This window comes from Rana temporaria, chromosome 6 (genome assembly GCF_905171775.1).
Source record: "Rana temporaria chromosome 6, aRanTem1.1, whole genome shotgun sequence".
Taxonomy (NCBI): Eukaryota; Metazoa; Chordata; class Amphibia; order Anura; family Ranidae; genus Rana; species Rana temporaria.
The window spans coordinates 206,968,226-206,984,129 of record NC_053494.1 but is presented as its reverse complement, the minus strand read 5'-3'; the positions used below and the strand labels follow the sequence as shown (position 1 = coordinate 206,984,129).

At 48.6% G+C, this 15,904-nt stretch overlaps 1 protein-coding gene across 1 annotated transcript in view; it reads right to left on the bottom strand.

Moving 5' to 3' along the window:
* LOC120944205 (sterol 26-hydroxylase, mitochondrial-like) overlaps positions 1 to 15,175 on the bottom strand; it is a 43,460-nt gene extending 28,285 nt beyond the window's left edge. Inside the window, exon 1 of the mRNA XM_040358159.1 lies at positions 14,657 to 15,175. Coding sequence (XP_040214093.1) covers positions 14,657 to 15,154 — 498 coding nt within the window. The 5' untranslated portion in view covers positions 15,155 to 15,175. The remainder of the gene's footprint in view (positions 1 to 14,656) is intronic.
* Positions 15,176 to 15,904: the final 729 nt, after the last annotated feature.

Here is a 15,904-nt window from a genome sequence, read left to right as displayed (position 1 = left end):
TTAAAAAAAAAAAACACAAATCATGAGCGATAATCTGCACCGAATTGTTAGAATTGTGACATTTATTGAACGACAGTGAGAAACATATAAAATGACCACATTATAGTCCATTAATATTTCCTCCAGCTCTGTACCTTGGTCTGGATCTGGAGGAAATCTGCAGGACCTAAAGCTGGTATTGATATGGGGTTAGGAGGACGTCTCTAGGACTTGGGACTGGTATGGACATGGGGATAGAGCAATAGTCTGCAGGGACCTGCAGCTGGTATAGATATGGGGCTTTAGGACATCTCTAGGACCTGGTGCTGGTATGGATATGCACCTGGAGGAATAGTCTGCTTTAGCTGGAGCATGTCTGCGGGACCTGGAGCTGGAAGAATAGTCTACAGGACCTGCAGCTGGTACAGACCTGGGGCTAGAGAAATAGCCTGCAGGACATGGGGCTGGTACAGACCTTGGGCTAAAGGAATAGTCTGCAGGACCTACAGCTGGTATGGACCTTGGGCTAAAGGAATAGTCTGAAGGACCTACAGCTGGTATGGACCTTGGGCTAAAGGAATAGTCTGAAGGACCTACAGCTGTTATGGACCTGGGGCTAAAGGAATAGTCTGCAGGAGATGGGACTTGTATGGACCTGGGGCTGGTATGTATATGGGGCTGGAGGAATAGTCTGTGGGAGGCTGATCATTGCACCCATGATCTACTGATACTTATACTGGCCTGGATTCAAGAAGAAATTGCCCCTGTGTAACCATAGGTTACACAGCGCAATTGCTTACTTGCCCCGGCGTAACGAGTGCTCCTGATTCAGGAACCTCGTTACGCCGACTGCAGCCTAAGAAATGCGCGGCATGAGGCTCTTATGCCCGCATATCTTAGGCTGCATTCTTGCAATGGCCGCTAGGTGGCGTTCCCGTTGTGCTCAGCGTATAGTATGCAAATTGCATACTAACGCCGATTCACAACGTTGCCCGAGCCCTGCGTACGCAATTTACGTCGTTTCCGTACGGCGGTTTTTGCGTAAGGCTGCCCCTGCTATTAGCAGGGGCAGCCAATGTTACGTATACCCGTCGTTCCCGCGTCGCGAAATTTGAATTTTACGTATTTTACGTAAGTGAATCGTGAATGGCGCTGGACGCCATTCACGTTCACTTTGAAGCAAATGACGTCCTTGCGACGTCATTTGCCACAATGCACGTCGGGAAAGTTTCCCGACGGAGCATGCGCTCTACGATGGGCGTGGGAACGCGCCTAATTTAAATGATTCCTGCCCCCTACGGGATCATTTAAATTGCGCGCGCTTGCCGCTTGCATTTTGCCGGTGTGCCCACGCAAGTTACAGAGCAACTGCTCCGTGAATCAAGGGCAGCGCAGCAAATTTGCGGGGGCGCAGGGCAAAAACGTTGCCCTGCGCCTCCGTAAATAATGCGCAATTCTTACTGAATCCGGGCCAATGCTTTCAAGGTCAAATTGCAAATGTATTTTTCAATATGGGTGCAGAAGAGAGGCGCCATCTAGTGGGCATAGACTAGACTAAACTAACACGTGTTCTATTCGCTGTAAACGTGAAAACAGTGGCAGCACTTACAACAATTCATTATTTTTGTCTTCTTCCATAGATGAGCAATTTTTATCTTAAACACTTCACCCCCGGAGGATTTAGCTGCCCAATGACCGGGCCATTTTTTGCGTCGCTTTAACTGACAATTGCGCGATCGTGCGACACGGCTCCCCAACTAAATTGATTGATTGGTTTGCGCAAAAGTTATAGGGGTAGATCCACGTACAACGGCGCATTATTGCGCCGGGCGTAGCGTATCTAAGATACACTACGCCGCTGTAACTTACTTTTTTTGTTTCGAAACCTCAACGAATTTGCGCCGTAAGTTACGGCGGCGTAGTGTATCTCTTGCGGCGTAAGGGCGCGGAATTCAAATGGATGTAATGGGGGCGTGTTTTATGTAAATACGTCGTGACCCGACGTAAACAACGTTTTTTTTTAACTGCGCATGCGCCGTCCGTGGGGGTATCCCAGTGCGCATGCTCGAAATTAACCCGGAACAAGCCAATGCTTCCGACGGTGACGTCATTCTACGCAAATCCCTATTCGCGAACGACTTACGCAAACAACGTAAAAATTTCACATTTCTACGCGGGAACGACGGCCATACTTAACATTGAGTACGCCTCATAACAGTAGCTTTAACTATACGCCGGAAAAAGCCGAACGCAAACAACATAAAAAAATGCGCCGGGCCGGACGTACGTTCGTGGATCGCCGTGACTAGCTAATTTCGACTTTCGACGGAAACGCCACCTAGCGGCCGGCGAAAAATTGCAGCTTAGATCCGACGGCGTACTAAGACGTACGCCTGTCGGATCTAGCGGAGATGCCGTCGTATCTTGTTTTGAAGATACAAAACAAAGATACGACGCACAAAATTTGAAATTACGCGGCGTATCAAGAGATACGCCGGCGTAATACTTTTGTGGATCTGCCCCATAGTGTCTACAAAATAGGGGATAGATTTATGGCATTTTAATTAATATTTTTTGTTTTTTTACTAGTAATGATGGCGAGCGGTGATTTTTAGCGTGACTGTGACATTATGGCGGACACATCGGACACTTTTAACTTTTATACAGCGATCAGTGCTATAAAAATGCACTGTTTACTGTATAAATGTGACTGGTAGGGAAGGGGTTAACCACTAGGGGTCGAGGAAGGGGTTTGTCCTAGGGAGTGATTCTAACTGTGTGGGGGCTGGGCTACATGTGACACTTACTTTGGATTACAAGCATTCTCCTGGAACGGATTATACTCGTAATCTGAGGTTCCACTCATCTGCCATGCCTTATCAACCCACTGCTTACCCACAGCAGTGGGTTGATAAGGCATGGCAAATAAAGGTATACTTCAATATGCTACTTGACTAATTAATGTAATGTTCCTAACTTTGTTATAATGTTTTATGCAGCGCTACATCTTATTGTCCTCCAAGTATCCCCTGAGGAAGCCCCTTTTCACATGTTCAGAGCACTGCACAAAGCCACAGAGTTCTGATTGGCTCCCAGCACTGGTCCTGCCTCTCCCAGTATTGGGGGGTTAGGGGAGCTAATATCACTCCTATGCAGGGCAGCCATCACAAATATTGGGGGGGGGGGGGGTGCTGACGAAAAAGAAAGTGTAATCTCTTCTCTCCTGATGAGAGATAATAAGTAGGGGGGGCCTGGGGACCATCAAGGCCCTTACAGGTGTAATGCAAAGAAAACAGGGGGGGGGGGCAGCCGGGCCTGTAAGGGGCCCTGGGGACCATCAAGGCCCTTACAGGTGTAATGCAAAGAAAACAGGGGGGGGGGCAGCCGGGCCTGTAAGGGGCCCTGGGGACCATCGGGCCCCTTACAGTTGTAATGCAAAAAAAAACGGGAGGGGGACCAGCTGGGCCTGTAAGGTGCCCTGGGGACCATCGGGCCCCTTAGAGGTGTAATGCAAAAAAAAGGGAGAAGGGCCAGCCAGGCCTTTAAGGGGCCCTGGGGACCATTGGGTCCCTTACAGGTGTAATGCAAAAAAAAAACGGGATGGGGACCAGCTGGGCCTGTAAGGGGCCCTGGGGACCATTGGGCCCTTACAGGTGTAATGCAGAAAAAAACGGGAGGGGGACCAGCTGGGCCTGTAAGGGGCCCTGGGGACCATTGGGCCCCTTACAGGTGTAATGCAAAAAAAAACGGGAGGGGGACCAGCTGGGCCTGTAAGGGGCCCTGGGGACCATCGGGCCCCCTACAGATGTAATGGAAGAAAAAAATAAACGGGAGTGGGCCAGCCAGGCCCCTGGGGACCATCAGGTCCCTTACAGGTGTAATGCAAAAAAATAAATAAACGGGGGGGGGGGGGGCCAGATGGGCCTGTAAGGGGGCCTGGGGACCATCGGGCCCCTTACAGGTGTAATGCAAAAAAAAAAGGGAGGGGGGACAGCCGGGCCTGTAAGGGGGCCTGGGGACCATCGGGCCCCTTACAGGTGTAATGCAAAAAAAACACGGGAGGGGGGCCAGCCAGGCCCCTTACAGGTGTAATGCCTGTACCCCCCTGATGACGGCCCTGCTCCTATGACCAGCAAGTCAGAAAACATAAAGCTGCACTCTGGACAAATGTAAAAGAGAAAAAGTATTTCTATATGGAACTAGCATAAGTACCAGAGTCTCTCTTTATATTGGCTTCCCCAGCCTCCCAATACTGTTGATGCCCCCGTCCAGCCGCTTACAATCTCTAGTAGAGTTTTACAAGCTGCCAGTGGTGCCCCTGTGTTCTCCTCCCGCACAAAAACACCAGAATTTCATGCATGGCGGCTAAATGCCCAGCGCGCACGAGGCCCCATAGAAGACAATAGCCAGAGGGTGTCGCCATCGAAAAATTCCCCTATAAAGGGTTAAGTGCACTGTCACTGTCACCAGCACTGATAATAGGTCCCTCTGTCCACTGATAAGGGAAACTCTCTGACTGTGCAGACTTCTAGAAAAACAAACACTAAAGATCCTATAGACACACATCTCTAAAACTCTTACCACTGTCTCATTCTTTCTATATACACAGTATCTCACAAAAGTTAGTACACCCCTCACATTTGTGTAAATATTTTCTTCTATCTTTTCATGTGACAACACTGAAGAAATGACACTTTGCTACAATGTTGTGTAGTGAGTGTACAGCTTGTATAACAGTGTACATTTGCTGTCCCCTCAAAATAACTCAACACACAGCCATTCATGTCTAAACCGCTGGCAACAAAAGTAAGTACACCCCTAAGTGAAAATGTTCAAATTGCGCCCAAAGTGTCAATATTTTGTGTGGCCGCCATTATTTTCCAGCACTGCGTTAACCCTCTTGGGCATGGAGGTCACCAGAGCTTCACAGGTTGGCACTGGAGTCCTCTTCCCCTCCTCCATGATGACATCACAGAGCTGGTGGATGTTAGAGACCTTGCGCTCCTCCACCTTCCGTTTGAAGATGCCCCACAGATGATCGGTAGGGTTTAGGTCTGGAGACATGCTTGGCCAGTCCATCACCTTTACCCTCAGCTTTTTTACCAAGGCAGTGGTCATCTTGGAGGTGTGTTTGGGGTCGTTATCACGTTGGAATACTACCCTGCGTCCCAGTCTCTGAAAGGAGGGGATCATGTTCTGCTTCAGTATGTCACAGTACATGTTGGCATTCATGGCTCCCTCAATGAACAGTCGCTCCCCAGTGCCGTTATAATGTTTGCCGTGGCGTGTGCAAACCCCCCAACCACTGCCTCTGTTCTGTGTCTGAGCTTTGGGGTGCTTCCCCTAATACAATAGGCTGAGCAAACCTAGGCATTCATTGCAGAGATGTACTTTGCCCGGATCTACACTTAAAATAGGGTAAAGATCATCATAAAGACAAAACATTTTATTGCTCATAAACAATCCATTTTTATCCCATGAAGGTCACTTTCTCAGGTTATTGAACCCGAGATTATTAAACTTGAGTCAAAAATAGGTTGGTGCTGATGGAACGCACGTCAAAAATTACTATAAAACATCCCATAGAAAACAAGTACAGCCGCACTGCTGGGAGTGCATTATAAAGTGCCATGGGCCGGGCGCATGGGTTAGGGGGACCGCGCCCCCCTGTGCCCCTAATGAGTGGCCGCCACTGGTCAGTCTGCCAGCACAGGGTTCTGGAGATGCTTTGGGCACGAGGCTAGAGCTGTGTGCATTAGGGTGCCCACGTGTCCCGGATTGCCCGGGACTGTCGCGCAATTGACATGTCTGTCCCGGGTCCCGGGCACCTTCATTCCGGGACAATACAGTGTCCCAGAATAAAATAGAGGACACAGCCACCCCCTACTAACTGCATTTTCGAAAATGGTTCCTAGGGCCATCGCTGCCTGGTATCTTGCAACCAGTGACAATTTACTCTCAGACAGTGAGGCCGGGAGCGAGGCCTGCGCCTAGTGCAGCACTGCCGTCCCCACCCACCTCGGCACTTCCTCCTCCTTCATTGGCACCCAGTGGCAAGCAGCAGGGACTGGTGTGATCTTCACTCTCCAGATAGCGACTCCACTCCTTTCCTCACAGAGGGAGTGACAGCAGCACTGCCTTTGGTGGCAGGCTATGGGCGGCAAGCGGCGCTGCATCTGGTGGCAAGTGGCACATTCCCCTGACAAATAACCCGCCACCAAATTCCCCATCAACCCCGAGACTACATCCCCCCACCCCTCCCCCATCATCACCGATAAAACACAAAAGCCAGGTTTCCCTGTCTATAAGCGACAGTAGTGGGCAGCAATGCAAGGGGTCGGTGTCGAAAAAAACCAAAAACCCCTTATCCCGATTCAGATACAATAGTCGGTGCTCAACCTGTGGCTCTCCAGCTGTTGCGGAACTACAATTCCCATGAGGCATTGCAAGCCGCTGACAGGTACAAGCATGTCTCCCAAAGGCTGAGGCATTATGGGAATTGTAGTTTTGCAACAGCTGGAGAGCCACAGGTTGAGCACCCATGCAATAGTGTATCTCTCGGCGGGCGTAACGTATCTCAGATCCGTTACGCCACCGTAAATTAGGGCGCAAGTTCCGTATTCAGAAAGAACTTGCGCCCTAAGTTAAGGCGGCGTAATGTATGTGGTCCGGCGTAAGCCCGTGGAATTCAAATGTCGATGATGTTGGCGTGTTTTATCTAAATTAATAGTGACCCCACGTATTTGATGTTTTTTACGAACGGCGCGTGAAAGAATCCCAGTGCTCATGCTCGAAATTACGCCGCAAATCGTTATTGCTTTAGACGTGAACGTAACTTACGTACAGCCTTATTCGCAAACGACGTAACATTTTCAAAATTCGATGCGGGAACGACGTCCATACTTAACATAGGATACGCCTCATATAGCAGGGGTAACTTTACGCCGGAAAAAGCCGAACGTAAACGATGTAAAAAAATGAGCCGGGCGGACGTACGTTTCTGAATCGGCGTATCTACCTAATTAGCATATTCCTCGCGTAAATCTACGGAAGCGCCACCTAGCGGCCAGCGTAAATATGCAGCCTAAGGTACGACGGTGTAAGAGACTTACGCCGGTTTGGATCTTAGGGAAATCTATGCGTAACTGATTCTCTGAATCAGTCGCATAGATACGACCCCGCACACTCAGAGTTACGACGGCGTATCTGGAGATACGCCGTCGTAACTTCACTCTGAATCCGGGCCCATGTGTATACTACTGCATTATCAGACTTGAAGCTGACGGCTGGCCAGGCACCCCAATCAAAAGTGAAGGACCTGGGCCCCTAAAGGAAGCACGGAGGGTAGGGTTGCCACATTTTCTTTAAGTCAAACCCGAACATTTTAGTGGCACACAGCAATTTATTTATTTTTTTACAGTTCAATTATACATATATTTTGCAATTAACCACTTCAGCCCCAGAGGATTTGGCTGCCCAATGACCAGGCCACTTTTTGCGATTCGGCACTGCGTCGCTTTAACTGACAATTGCACGGTCGTGCGACGTGGCACCCAAACAAAAGTGATGTTCTTTATTTATTATAGCAAAAAGTAAAAAATATATATATATATTTATTTTAAATTGTCAGCCTTTTTTTGTTTATAGCGCAAAGAATAATAACCACAGAGGTGATCAAATACCACCAAAAGAAATCTCTATTTAAAAAAAAAAAAAAGTAAAAAGGGATATCAATTTTGTTTGGGTACAATGTCACACGATCGTACAATTGTCAGTTAAAGCAGTAGTAAACACGCTGCCGTTTTTTCACACCTGAAAAGCAAAAGCCATAATGAGCTAGTATGCAACGCATACTAGCTGATTATGAAATACTTACCTTGGAACGAGGTGTGCAGAACTTACCTGGTCCACGCCGAGCGAGATGTCATCGTGCCTTGGTGTGTCTTCCGGGTATCGCCGTTCCAGTGCTGTGATTGGCTGGAGCAATGATGTTGTCACTCCCGTGCGTGCGCACGGGAGACTTCTGTCCGGCGGCTGCTGGGCCTTTAGCCAAGGATCTTCGCTGTGCATGCGCCACAGCAGTCAGCGGCGCATTGCGAGGGGAATAGAGATATTCTCTATCAGAAAGAGTTAAGTCGGCGTATCAGTAGATACGCCGACCTAACTCTGAATCTACGCTGACCTAAGATTAAGTGTATTCTCAAACAGAGATACGCTTAAACATATCTAAGATACGACAGCCTGCGCCGTCCTATCTTAGATTGCAATATTTCAGCTGGCCGCTAGGTGGCGCTTCCATTGCGGTCGGCGTAGAATATGCAAATCAGTAGATACGCCGATTCACGAACGTACGCCCGGCCGCCGCAGTACATTTACGTAAGAGATAGGCCGCGTAAAGTTAGAGCTAGGCCCTAGTTGGCCTAGCCAATGTTAAGTATGGCCGCCGTTCCCGTGTCAAAATTCGAAAATTTTACGTCATTTGCGCAAGTCGTCCGTGAATAGGGATTTACGTTGTTTACGTCCACGTCAAAATCAATAGGCCCGTGCGGCGTACTTAGCCGCAATGCACACTGGGAAATGTAGGCGCATGCGCAGTTCGCAAGAAACGTAAAAAACGTAAGGTCAAGCCGCATTAACATAAAACACGCCCCCCTCAAACACATTTGAATTAGGCGCCCTTACGCCCGCCGATTTAGGCTACGCCGCCGTAACTTAGCAGGCAAGTACATTGTGAATCATGTACTTGCCTCGCTAACTTACGGCGGCGTAGCTTAAATTCCTTAAGCTACGCCGCCGCAAAGTTGCGGACATCTACCTGAATCTAGCTATACACCTACAGGTAAGCCTTATTATAGGCTTACCTGTAGGTTAAAGTGGTAGTACAGAGTTTACTACCACTTAAAGTGACGCAGTGCCGCATCACAAAAAATGGCCCGGTCATTAAGGGGGTAAATCCTTCCCGGGGCTGAAGCTTTCCTACCACCTGGTAATCTAGCCAGCAAGTCTGTTATTTTTTTAAAATAGAACAAGCTATCCTGCAAATGTATCAGTTAAGAGCGTTGAGACAAACCATTTACCACTGACAGCGGGTGCTTACAATTATTATTTAGGTACTTAAATAGCGCCGTCAATTTACGCAGCGCTTTACATATACATTGTACATTCACATTGATCCCAACCCTCAAGGAGCTTACAATCTAAGGTCCCCAACTCACATTCATATACTAGTCTAGGGACAATTTAGAACAGAAGCCAATTAACCTACCAGCATGTTTTTGGAGTGTGGGAGGAAACCGGAGTACCCGGAGGAAACCCAGGCAGGCACAGGGAGAACATGCAAACTCCAGGCAGGTAGTGTCGTGGTTGGGATTTGAACCAGCGACCCTTTTTACTGCTAGGCGAGAGTGCTACTCACTACACCACTGTGCCACCCAATTATTATCTTTTACTTATGAAAAACCTTTATCCCAAAAGGTAAAAAAAAAAAAAAAAAACAGTTGCTGTAACTGCAATGTAAGCTGGAGTTTGGCTTCAATTTGTTTTACGTATCTACACTCACCGGACACTATTAGCTGGATACAGATAGCTTTACGCCGGCGTATCAGTAGATACGCCGACGTAACTCTGAATCTACGCCGTCCTAAATTTAAGCGTATTCTGGAAACCAGATACGCTTAAATTAGGCTAAGATACGAGCGGTGTGAGTCTCCTACGCCGTCGTATCTTAGGGTGCAATATTTTCACTGGCCGCTAGGTGGCGCTTCCGTTGAGTTCGGCGTAGAATATGCAAATGACTAGATACGCCGATTCAGAAACGTACGGGCGCCCGGCGCATTTTTTTTTACGTCGTTTACGTACGGCTTTTTCCGGCGTAAAGTTAGTCGAACAAATAGCTGGCCTAGTCAATGTTAAGTATGGCCGTCGTTCCCGCGTCGAAATTTGAAATTTTTGCGTCGTTTGCGTAAGTCGTCCGTGAATGGGGCTGGACGTAATTTACGTTCACGTCGAAACCAATATGTCCTTGCGGCGTACTTTGGAGCAATGCACACTGGGATATGTACACGGACGGCGCATGCGCCGTTCGTAAAAAAAACGTCAATCACGTCAGGGGTCACCAATCATTTACATAAAACACGCCCCACCTCATCCTCATTTGAATTAGGCGCGCTTAAGCCGGCCCCATTTACGCTACGCCGCCGTAACTTAGGAGGCAAGTGCTTTGTGAATACAGCACTTGCCTCTCTGACTTACAGCGGCGTAGCGTAAATACGATACGCTACGACGCCTGAAAGATGCGCCGCCCTACCTGAATCTAGCTATATATTAGGTACACCTTGCTAGTCCCGGGTTGGACCCCCTTTGGCCTTCTTCATTCTTGGTGGCAGAGATACAACAAGGTGTTGGAAACGTTCCTCAGAGATTTGGCTCCATAGTGACATGATGACATCACACAGTTTTGTCGGTTGCAAAACCAATGATGGGAATCTCCACCACATCCCAAAGGTGCTCTATATTGGATGAGATGTGGTGAGTGTGGAGGCCATTGGAGGACAGGGACCTCATTGTCCAGTGGTGAGATGATTGGAGGACGGGGACCTCATTGTCCAGTGGTGAGATGATTGGAGGACGGGGACCTCATTGTCCAGTGGTGAGATGATTGGAGGACGGGGACCTCATTGTCCAGTGGTGAGATGATTGGAGGACGGGGACCTCATTGTCCAGTGGTGAGATGATTGGAGGACGGGGACCTCATTGTCCAGTGGTGAGATGATTGGAGGACGGGGACCTCATTGTCCAGTGGTGAGATGATTGGAGGACGGGGACCTCATTGTCCAGTGGTGAGATGATTGGAGGACGGGGACCTCATTGTCCAGTGGTGAGATGATTGGAGGACGGGGACCTCATTGTCCAGTGGTGAGATGATTGGAGGACGGGGACCTCATTGTCCAGTGGTGAGATGATTGGAGGACGGGGACCTCATTGTCCAGTGGTGAGATGATTGGAGGACGGGGACCTCATTGTCCAGTGGTGAGATGATTGGAGCTTTGTGACATGGTGACATTATCCTGCTGGGAGGAGCCATCAGAAGATGGGGACACTGTAGTCATAAAGGGATGGACATGATCAGCAACAATACTCAGGTAGGCCGTGGTGTATAAAAGATGCTCAATTGGTACTAAGGGGCCAAAAGTGTGCCAAGAAAATTCCCCCCCCCCCCCCCCCACCATTACCCCCCCACCACCAGCCTGATCCGGTGATACAAGGCAGGACGGATCCATGCGCCAAATTCTGACTCTACCATCTGAATTTTCCTGCTGAAATTGAGACTCATCAGACCAGCCAACATTTTTCCAATCTTCTGTTGTCCAATTTTGGTGATCCTGTGCAAATTGTAGCCTCAGTTTCCAGTTCTTAGCTGACAGGAGTGGCACCCGGTGTGGTCTTCTGCTGCTGTAACCCATCTGCTTCAAGGTTCCATGTCTTGTGCGTTCAGAGATGGTATTCTTCATACCTTGGATGTAACGAGTGGTGATTCGAGTTACTGTTGCCTTTCTATCATCTGGAGTCTGCCCATTCCCCTCTGACCTCAACAAGGCATTTTCCTCCACACAACTGCCGCTCGCTGGATATTTTCTATTTTTCGGACCATTCTTTGTAAACCCGAGAGATGGTTGTGCGTGAAAATCCCAGTAGATCAGCAGTTTTTGAAACACTCAGACCGGCCCGTCTGCCACCAACAACCATGCCACATTCAAAGTCACTTAAATCCCCTTTCTTCCCCATTCTGATGATCGGTTTGAACTTCAGCAAGTCGTTGAAGAGCTGCTGCCATGTGATTGGCTGATTAGCAATTTGCGTTACCAAGCAATTGAACAGGCGTACCTAATAAAGTGGCCGTGAGTGTAGATGATCTAGTCCCCCCCCCCCCCCCCAACTGACAATGATGCTGTCCAAAGGTTCCTCCTGTGCTCCTTCATCCTGAGTGGGGACACTCTGAGGCCAGGTTCAGGCGTGGGTTCATTCCTGTCCACCGAGATTCAGGTCCGAATTTTTGCCTGAATTGGCACCTGAACCGGACCCTTTTTTAATCCGGACCGTGGCTGCCCCTGATATGTGTGAACCGGATCCATTGAGAGCCAGTCACACTTGCATGTCATGCAAATTGGATGCGGAGAAACCCGCATATGTGTAAACCCAGCCCTATACAGGAGGTGTATTACCAGGTGAAAACAGAGGAAAAGGCCTAAACAAAGAAAACAAATGCAGCCACCACATCTATTGATTGGTAAGGAGGGACATAAACAGTTGAACTCATTAAAGGCATAGAGGTTGTTAACCTAGCAACGTGGAGATTAATAAAGGTGAAGCTGTGTTCACTTTGAACATCCAATCATATGCTGGCATGCACTTTGCCTCTACTTCTGTAATAAATTGCCCCTTAACCGCTTACAGACCAGGCGGACCAGTTATACTGCTGCAGGCTGCGCAAACCGTCGTAGCTGTACGTCGGATGCTTTAAGCGGGCTAGCAGGTGAGCACCCGCTGCATCGCAGGGGTGCTGATGCTCGTGACCGGCGCTCGCGATCACCGCTGGCCGCGAGCGATCTCCGGGGCACCACAGGCACATGTGAACTGAGGAAATGCAGATTGTGAGTTCCTAATAGCTAGGAATTACGATCTTTAATTTCCTCTAGGTCAGTTCCATCCCCCCTACAGTTAGAACACACATTAGGGAACACAGTTAACCCCTATATATATATTGCAGATCGCCGCCATTACTAGTAAAAATAAATAAATAATAAAAATGCTATAAATCTATCTCCTATCTTGTAGACACTATGGCCCGGATTCACAGACAGCGGCGCACATTTATGCCGCCGTAGAGCAAATAATATACGCTACGCTGACGCAACGCAGAGAGGCAAGCACAGAATTCACAAAGCCAGTGCTCCCAAAACTGCAAGGGGTTTCTAAGGCGTAAGCCGGCGTAGGTGGAAGTGGGCGTGAGCCATGCAAATGAGGCGTGACCCCATGCAAATGATGGGCCGAGCACCAGACAGATACGTATAACGAACTGCACATGCGCCGGGACGTGGACCCATCCCCGTGCGCATGCTCACAACCACGTTGGAACAACTGCCTAAACTACGCCGGATCACTGTGTACGCCTTGAATGTAATCTACGCCCAGTCACACACGTCCAACGTAAATTACGCCGGCTTGGGTTCCCTGGTGCAGCCCTTTGCATGGATGCTGCTGAGTTACACCTCCTTCATGGGGCATAACTTTACGCCAGACGTATAACTTACGCGCACTGCGTCGGGCGCACGTACGTTCGTGAATCGGCATATTTTCCTCATTTGTATATTTGAATGGCTGATCAATGTGAGCGTAAATATGTGCCCAGCGTAAATGTGTGCCCACCCTACGCCGGCGTAGGCAAGTTACGTCGGCGGGATGAAGCCTGTTTTTAGGCGCATCTCAGTTTGTGGGTCCGGCGCACAGATACGACGGCACATATTTGCACTTACGTGGCGTATCTTGAGATACGTCGGCTCAAGTGCTTTGTGAATCCGGGCCTATAACTTTTACGCAAACCAATCAATATACGCTTATTGCAATTTTTATTACCAAAAATATGTAGAAGAATACGTATCGGTCTAAATGGAGAAAAAGATTTGCTTTAAGGAAAAAAATTGGGATATTTATTATAGCAAAAAATATTTAGCTAGATTCACGTATGGCGGCGCTTCTTTAGGTCGGCGTAGCGCATCCCATTTGCACTACGCCGACGTAAGATAGTGAGGCAAGTATTCACAAAGCACTTGCCTCCTAAGTTATGTCGGCGTATCGCAAATGGCCCGGCGTAACCCCGCCTAATTCAAAATAGGCAGGTAGGGGGCGTGTTGTATGGTAATGAATTCATGATTCATTACCATACATGTAAATGAAGCACCGATCGTACGGCGCATGCTCAGTATCACGTTGCAAATACTCCTTGCTTTCGACGTGAACGTAACCTACGCCCAGCCCCATTCTGAATCGGCTTACGCAAACGTGAAATTCGACAGCTGTCCCGACGTCCATACTTAACATTGGCTGCGCCATCTTTTTGGTGGTTTATCTTTACGACTGAAAAACGCCTTACGTAAACGACGTAGCTTACTGCGACGGGCATACGTACGTTCATGAATAGGCGTATCTTGCTCATTTACATATTCTCGGCATAAATCGACGTACACGCCCCTAGCGGCCAGCGTAAATATGCAGCTAAGATACGACGGCGTAGGAGACTTACGCCGGTCGTATCTTAGCAAGATTTAAGCGTATCTCAGTTTGAGAATACGCTTAAAGATACGACGGCGCGGATTCGGACTTACGACGGCGTATCTAGTGATACGCCGTCGTAAGTGTTTCTGAATCTAGCTATTTGTGTTTTTTTCAAAATTGAAGATCTATTTTTGTTTATAGCGCAAAAAATGTAAAACACAGAAGTGATCAAATACCACCAAAAGCAAGATCTATTTCTGGGGAAAAAAGGACGTCAATTTTGTTTGGGTACAGCGTTTTTGTTTAAAGCGGCGCAGTGCCGAATTGCAAAAAATGGCCCGGTCATTGGGCAGCCAATTCTTCCGGGGGTGAAGTGGTTAACTTAGAAAGTAACAGCAATGCATACCTGTAACTCGTGGGAATAGAGCAAGTATCCTCTGATGAAGAACCAATAGAGATTGGTGAGCAGAGAGGGTCCAGGCAAATCGTCGTAGGTCTTTAGGTTTTTGTCCTCCGTTATCGCTGTGGTTGCGGCTCCGCTCACTGCTCTGTGCTGTGTCCCCCCTACTCCACTCACTGCTCTGTGCTGTGTCCCCCCTACTCCACTCACTGCTCTGTGCTGTGTCCCCCCTACTCCACTCACTGCTCTGTGCTGTGTCCCCCCTACTCCGCTCACTGCTCTGTGCTGTGTCCCCCCTACTCCACTCACTGCTCTGTGCTGTGTCCCCCCTACTCCATTCACTGCTCTGTGCTGTGTCCCCCCTACTCCACTCACTGCTCTATGCTGTGTCCCCCCTACTCCACTCACTGCTCTGTGCTGTGTCCCCCCCACCCTACATGGCTGCAACAGCACAGCCCTGGGCCAGAGAGCGAGAACCCAGCGTCTGAGCGAGGGCGATATCATGGCTGTACTGTGCACCCGTCTGTTATCAGTCTGGGGAAGTAAAGGAAACAGTATTTTGGGACTTCCCACTGTTGACATTCCAAAGGAAATTATTCCTGCAGCAGCCAATCAGGAGGACACATATATATTGTATATGCAGCACAATGGTCACATTTCAGCCAGGAAGCTTTTAAAGCAATATAAAGAAAACAACCTTACTTAAAGTGTATGTCCCTTCCAACTGTTTTCTATTTGGAGGAACTGTCTATCCTGCGCAGTACAAGGCGGGCATTATCCGACGGGGGACCCATCTAGTCAGGACACCAGCAATTGCCGGCAAATGCTACCATTTTGACATGCGATTTGACATGTCAAAACGCACCAGTGTGAACCAGGGCTTAGGGGGTGGTTTACTAAAACTGGAGAGTGCAGAATCTGGTGCAGCTCTGAATAGAAACCAATCCACTTCCAGGGTTTTTTTCCTTTCAAATCTTAATTAAAGAAGCTGAAGTTAGAAGCTGATTGGTTTCTATGCGGAGCTGCACCAGATTTTGCACTCTGCAGTTTTAGTAAATCAACCCCTAACCCTGGTTCACACTGGTGCGTTTTGACATGTCAAATCGCATGTCAAAATGGCAGCAATTGCCGGTGTCCTGACTAGATGGGTCCCCCGTCGGATAATGCCCGCCTTGTACTGCGCAGGCGCAGTATGGAGCACAACGGAGCCGGCGAAAATCGCCAAAGATGAACAGCTGTGAATCAGCTGTACAC